Source organism: Macadamia integrifolia, chromosome 7 (assembly GCF_013358625.1).
Source record: "Macadamia integrifolia cultivar HAES 741 chromosome 7, SCU_Mint_v3, whole genome shotgun sequence".
Taxonomy (NCBI): domain Eukaryota; kingdom Viridiplantae; phylum Streptophyta; class Magnoliopsida; order Proteales; family Proteaceae; genus Macadamia; species Macadamia integrifolia.
The window spans coordinates 3,852,840-3,859,505 of record NC_056563.1 but is presented as its reverse complement, the minus strand read 5'-3'; the positions used below and the strand labels follow the sequence as shown (position 1 = coordinate 3,859,505).

The following is a 6,666-nucleotide window of genomic DNA, read 5'->3' as shown; positions in this document are numbered from 1 at the left end:
GGGTAAAAATGAATGATGAAGAAATTTGTAATATGAGGTATGGAATGAAATGGATTTCGAGTGTATGCTATATTATTCTTTTCTCTTTGGCATCCTTCTTTTTTTCCCCAGCATAACAAAGAACTTTGTTGAGGCTTGTGTTTATGCTATGGATGGCTCATTTATCCCATTATTTGTTTGAGAGATATATTGATCCGTACCATTTCTACTAGGGGTATTATATTGGTTTATGATATTTTATTTTTAGTTAAGAGAGTATGATTTTTTTTTAAAATATTATTATTTTAAATGCCTCTTGACACCCTTATAAATCAGTCTGGCTAGGGACCCACCTCCAGCGACATCTGCTATTATGGTATCCTGTGCTTTTCTATAGAAAAAATTATAAAAATCTTCAATGGTTGAGATGGAGAATAATGACAAAACATTATTTTAGTAGTCAAACTTTTTTTGGGAAAATTAACCTTTCTGTTATGTTACTTGAATATAGGCAGGAATTTTAGGAAATATGCAAAATCTATATGAAACTGTGAAGAAGGCACAGATGGTTGTCCAAGTTGAAGCAGTTCGTGTACAGAAAGAACTTGCTGCGTGTGTACTATTTCCAAACCCCTTTTCATCATAATATTTTTGCTATTGGTATGCAGTATGCTGACTTTCCTAATTTGTTTTTTTTGGCTTCTTTCTCTTCTGCAGAGCAGAGTTTGATGGTTACTGTGAAGGTGAACTAATAAAGGTATCCAATATTTTATCATGGTTTAAATATTGGTTCAGAAAAAGTTAGATCAATTGTCTCATGAATCAGTTCCAGTTTAACTGTTGGGAGTTGAAATTGATCTTAACTTGCCCTATTTCATCTCAGATTTGCAAATAGTTGTTACGCTTCCTCTTCTTTTATCTCAGTTTTTCGTATTTCCTAAATGAAAGGTGCTTCTTTTTCTTCTCATATTAGTGATTGGGAGGATGTAGTATTCAAAAGAGTAGAACATTGTCATTATATTTATTTTTGCCCGAATTCTGAAATTTTCATTACTGCTGAACAAACTAAGTAGCTTCAGATTGACCAGTTTTATGGTATTTTATCATTTAAACATTAAAGAGAAGTATTTTAATAACACAATTGTGAGACATTTGGCATTCATTCTGCTTTTCATTTTTTTTTTCCTTTTTTCCTGTTTCCCTAGGTTACACTTTCTGGAAACCAGCAACCTATACGCACTGAGATAACTGAGGCTGCAATGGAGCTAGGACCAGAAGTAAGTGAATATTTGTTTTGTTAAGCTAGTTATTTCTTTCTTTCTTTCATTCTTTATAGAATTTATAATCGTGCTGCCTTTCCTGAGGTTTCTTATGCATTACCGAAAATCCTCTTAACGATATGAGCAATTGGACTCTCTGGAGATCCATGGTACAATCCACGTTGGAAATTTATACTGTGACCCACCGTCATAAACTCAAAATGTATGAAATGACGAGGAGTGCACTTTGAAAGGTACGTTGACACAAAGTTTCAAAAGCTGCAAAGTCTTATGCTTTTTCACATATTGTCTGCCAGTTGTTTCTCTTAAATTGATAAAGGGCATAACCAGTGCACGGTGCTCCCAGTGCGGGGTCTGGGGAGGGTCATAATGTACACAACTTTACCCCTGCTTTGCAGAGAGGCTGTTTTCCAACTCGAACCTGTGACCCCTAGGTCGCAATGGAGCAACCCTACCGTTGTGCCAAGGTCCGTCCTTGTTTCTTTTAAATTGATGAAGGATGAAATTTTCATCTTCCTGTAACTGTACAATTTAACACACTTGGGGCTGCTTGATCATGTCTTTGGTTCAGATATTTGGTTTGTGGAATACCACTTCTGGCCTAATGATTTAATTCTATTTATCTGCTCCATGCGCTCTGTTCACTATGCAGGGGGTAATAGAACAACCCTAGATAATATAGATTCTGCGTAGGTCCATTTGTTTAATTTTAATGGTAGGATTTATTTAGGTTCCAATTGGAAGTGAAGTGAAATTAAAGCTGCCCCCTCCACCAAAAAAAGAAAACTTTTGTGATCATTACCAGTAATGATTGTATAACTAAGTCAAGTAAATAAATTTTACTTTCCTCTTGTTAGAAGTCTATCGAGAGAAAGGAGGAGTCTAGCAAAAGTTGCAGACTCCTTCCTTGGGTTTTCCTAATCCTAGGATTGTGGTTTTGGGTATTCCTAGTCTTATTAGGAATGTGGGTTTTCCTAATCCTATTAGGACTGAATACAGTTAGAAGTTAGCAATTACTATAAGTTTCCTATTTTGTTCTATTTTGTTATTTCCTATTCCTAGTAGGACTTGTAATAGTTATTCTATTTAATGACTGAAGGAGGACAACCCCAAACTAATTGATTGAGACTCCCTTTGCTCCACAATCGCAAATCTCTCTTTCTCTCTCTTTTTCTTCTCTTCTCTTTATATGGTATCAGAGCTTAACAAGTTGCTGGTTTGAGAGTCGTTCAAAGGTATCATGCTTGTTCTTAGAAAAATAATAACTAGGGTTTCAATAAAAGTTTGATGCAAATCATACCTGATTTTATTCGTGTCTTCTACTTCTGAATTTGTCTTGAATCAGTTGTTGCTGGAGAATCGGTTTGCTTCTATCACCTGGTATTGTCTGTTTGAAGTTGGTTTCGTCTGACCTGGTTTGCGACTAAGTAGTCGAAAGACTGATGTCACCATTGGTTTATGGTGTTGGGATCTTCCTGCTGAAACCATCTCTGCTATGAAAACACGTCAGATTTTAAATCTGATTTTTACTCTTCCGTTGTTGGTTTCATTTCAAGGAAGGAGACGATGGTTTCGTCTTTAATAGCTGCTGGTTCTCCCAAGGAAGAAGTTTCTGGTTGTTACCCTTTTGCTTTGATAGCTGCTGGTTTTGTGAAGATGATTGCTTCATTTCCCATAGCTGTTGGGTTTTTCGTCACAGATTTGTTATCATCAGGGGGAGATTGGAAATTCTATTACTATGGTGCTCTTGGTTATGGGATTCTTTGTGATGGTGGTTGTTGGAAATTATTTGTCCTTGTGTAATGTTACACATGAGTGGGAGATCCAAATTATTATCTGCTCGATTTTATTAATTGTCTGCTTAGGATTATTTCGTTTGAAGATGTATCTGCTCTTGTCTGCCCTCAACAACTATTTTATCTTTTGAAGATGGCATATTTAGCGACCTGATGTTGTTTGGTATATTCAACAATCTGATGTTGTTTGGTCCCCAGCGACCTGATGCTGCCTATTTATCTGTGAAATTTTTTACAAGACGTTTGTTTGGGGAGATCTCTTTTTGAGGCTCGTGAGTGCTTTTTTTATAGCTATTGGGAGCTACAGATTCCGTTGGAGTGCCTTCTTTGGGAAGGTCTTTTGATGTAGTTGTTGTTCGTTGTTATTGGACTGTCTTTTCTGGGAAAGACTTTCGTTGTTATTGGAGTTGCTGATGGCTTTATGATGATTGATTGGAGTTCTCTGTGCTCGTTGGAGTTCTTGTTGGTCCAAGCTGGAGCTTTCTGTTGCTATGTGTGTGCTCTATCTTGAGAGAGTGTTAGAAGTCTATTGAGAGAAAGGAGGAGTCTAGCACAAGTCGCAGACTCCTCCCTTGGGTTTTCCTAATCCTATTAAGACTATGTGTTTGGGTTTTCCTAGTCCTATTAGGATTGTGGGTTTGAGTATTCCTAGTCCTATTAGGATGTGGGTTTTCCTTATCCTATTAGGATTGAATACAGTTGGAAGTTAGCAATTAGTATTAGTTTCATGTTTTGTTCTATTTTGCTATTTCCTATTCATAGTAGGACTTGTAATAGCTATTTCGTTCTTTCGCATTCCTAGTAGGACTTGTAATAGCTATTGTATTAATGAACGAAGGAGGACAGCCCCAAACTAATTGATTAGGACTTCCTTTGCTCCACAACCGCAAGTCTCTCTTTCTCTCTTTTTCTTCTCTCCTCTTTACACTTCTCAACCAAATTCATTGCACTTGAATGAGAGAATAACGATGCCATGAAAAGTTTAATTACCATATTTGGTAAGATTTTAAGTTAAATGCAGAGTCATGACTCTTGATCATAAAAGTTTCCATTTTTTCTCTAAATTAATTTCTCTCTTCTCCTCTTCATTTCCCTCTGGAAATTGTTTCAATTTGGATGTGTGAAACTTCATCTGAGATTCTGGAATAAAAAAAGAATATGCATTACATGCTATTGACATCTTTCCTTACAAAAATAATAATGGAGGATATTAATGATTTGACAAAAATAAAAACGAATATACAATACATGCTAGTCAACATGATATGATTCTGTAGAGATGTAGAGATCATAGGACTTGGAGCCTACTACGAAGGTCATTTGACCCAATGAAGTATGAAATATAAAAAATAAAATAAAAATACATAAAATAACTGGTATTTTATAATATTCAGAAAATTTATAAAGTAATCAAAATAATGATTTCCATTAGCTTTTGGCCAGTATTTGAAAATCTCAAAAACTGATAGTTGTCACGGTATCTAGGCGACTCAAGGCGACACCAACATGGGGACCAAGGCATCCAAGGCACCCGTCTAGGCGACTAAGGCGCCTGGACGTGTAGGCAACGCCTCAACAACTAAAGTTATATTTTTTAAGCTCTGTCTTCCTGCTTTATTTCCAGCCAAGTACCAATGCCTTGGCCAACTACTCCTGTATGCAATCCTAATCAGATTCATACCCCTTGAAATGTCATAACTGGTTGGTTAGCTAGTTTCAGATTCTCATGCTCTTTCGTATATACTTGGTTGCATGATACTGAAAAGATCATTCATACTATTTGTTTCTGATGAATATCACTTGTACTACCTAAAGTATGATGAAAATTTACCTCAAGCAAAAACATAATAACATTTGTCCACAGGCCACGGCTTTATCTTATGGTGTTAATGTAGAGAAGTAAAGATGCCCAATAAGAAAACTCACTAAATGTTAATATTGCTTTAACCTTTTTTTTCCCCCTGGGATGAATTACTTTATCCCGACTTGCTTCTCAGTTATATAGCTTAAACTGTGTTTTGAGATCAAATGATATTAATTCAGAGGTAACATGCATCCTAATTGTTCATGCAGAAGCTCTCACTCTTAGTTACGGAGGCATACAAGGATGCACACCAGAAGAGTGTTCAGGTGAGGCGTCATCTGCTCAAGATGACCCATCTCTCTCTCTCTCTCTCTCTCTCTCTACATGAAAATTAATATGGGCTTGTTTATCTTAGGCTATGAAGGAGAGGATGAGTAACCTTGCAGAGAGTTTAGGAATGCCTCAGGGCCTCAGTGAGGGATTGAAGTGATGATAGTATTCCTTGATGCTGGTGAGAGGCAAGCTTCAATTTTGTATGCTAGTTGTGCTGAGGTGGTCATTTACACTGTACCCATGCCATTAGAATCTGACAAATTTACTCATGCTTTATGGAATGGTAGAATGAGAGCCTGTGATCTTTGTCCTTGTTACTTTAATAACCAATGTTATGTATTCCTATCTATTCCTGAGTAAACCGGTTGCTAATATCTGGCTTACATGATACAGATATTTGTCAACATATAGCATTTGGCATCAAATTAAAAGGCGGCAACAGTATTTAATATCCATAAAATCCAGTTACTCATGGGGGAGAAGATTAAGATGTAGACTTGACCAATTTTAGGACCTTATTTGCCTAATGCAGCCTTGTTATTCTGTGCTTCCCCCCAAGATTTCTGCTGGAGAGTGATGGGATCCTAATCGTCTATTTCTAGGGATGAGGAAAACCAATAATAACCAGGATCGCAGGGCTAGACATAAACCAGAAATAGTGTTTGTACTGAAGTCACAGGAGCCAATCGGACGGGGGATGAATGCTGGTCGAATTTACCTGCTAGGGTGTTGAACAAAATATCAAAGTCTGGAAGTTGTGCCAGTATCACAGAATTAGAAAGTCAAGTAAAACAGAAAATAAACTAGGAAATAATACCCTAGACAATACAACACTTTTGAGTTTTTAAAGAAGTTACGCAGAAAACAGGTTAGAAAGCAAAGGAATGGAAGTTTCTAAATTGGGAACATGGCAGGGAAACCCCCCCCAACAAATATTCCCCAATCCATTAGAACCTCGCTTAGGTTACTCGAATAAGAGACTTGGGTCAAATCAATCAGCACTACTGTCAGTTGTAAATCAGCATAGACAAAAATGATGAAGAAGATCTGAAACAACAAAAGGATATGTTGGTCTCTCACCTATCAGCTGTTGGATGTCCGCTGCCACCCAAGCCACGCCGTAGAGGTGCCGGATCCTTGCAAAAAACCTAGTTTGCCTGGGCAGGATATAACTACCACATGGCGGCATATTTGATGATCAGATTCTAGGATTACTTAGGTACACCAATCTTTAACCATAATTGGTCTTTTACATGTAAAAATCATGGTTAATTCAAAATATGAGTGGAAAGAAGCATAATAGTTAATTGTTCAAAATATAAGGCGAAATTCTGATTTCAAAGTTGGGCCATATGATTGAGGTGAATATTAAAACTTGACATATGACCAATCAAGAAGCTGATCCATTAAAGATGTGGCGAAATTACAATTGCTTGTGTTGCCTGCCTGCCCTATAGAATGGAAGTTTTGTGAT

At 36.9% G+C, this 6,666-nt stretch overlaps 1 protein-coding gene across 3 annotated transcripts in view; it reads left to right on the top strand.

Moving 5' to 3' along the window:
* The window catches only part of LOC122084582 (nucleoid-associated protein At4g30620, chloroplastic-like), an 11,565-nt gene extending 5,983 nt beyond the window's left edge, over window positions 1-5,582 (top strand). The window contains exons 3-9 of one of the 3 annotated variants that reach the window (XR_006141945.1): window positions 491-591; window positions 697-736; window positions 1,185-1,256; window positions 1,344-1,492; window positions 1,658-1,726; window positions 5,129-5,185; window positions 5,275-5,351. Coding sequence is in view for 1 of the 3 variants with exons in the window: in XM_042652942.1 (XP_042508876.1) it covers window positions 491-591; window positions 697-736; window positions 1,185-1,256; window positions 5,129-5,185; window positions 5,275-5,349 (345 nt within the window). In the remaining 2 variants the exon portion in view is untranslated. Of the gene's footprint in view, window positions 1-490; window positions 592-696; window positions 737-1,184; window positions 1,257-1,343; window positions 1,493-1,657; window positions 1,727-5,128; window positions 5,186-5,274 lie in introns of all 3 variants that reach the window. The other 2 variants (XR_006141944.1, XM_042652942.1) reach the window with 2 other exon arrangements.
* Window positions 5,583-6,666: the final 1,084 nt, after the last annotated feature.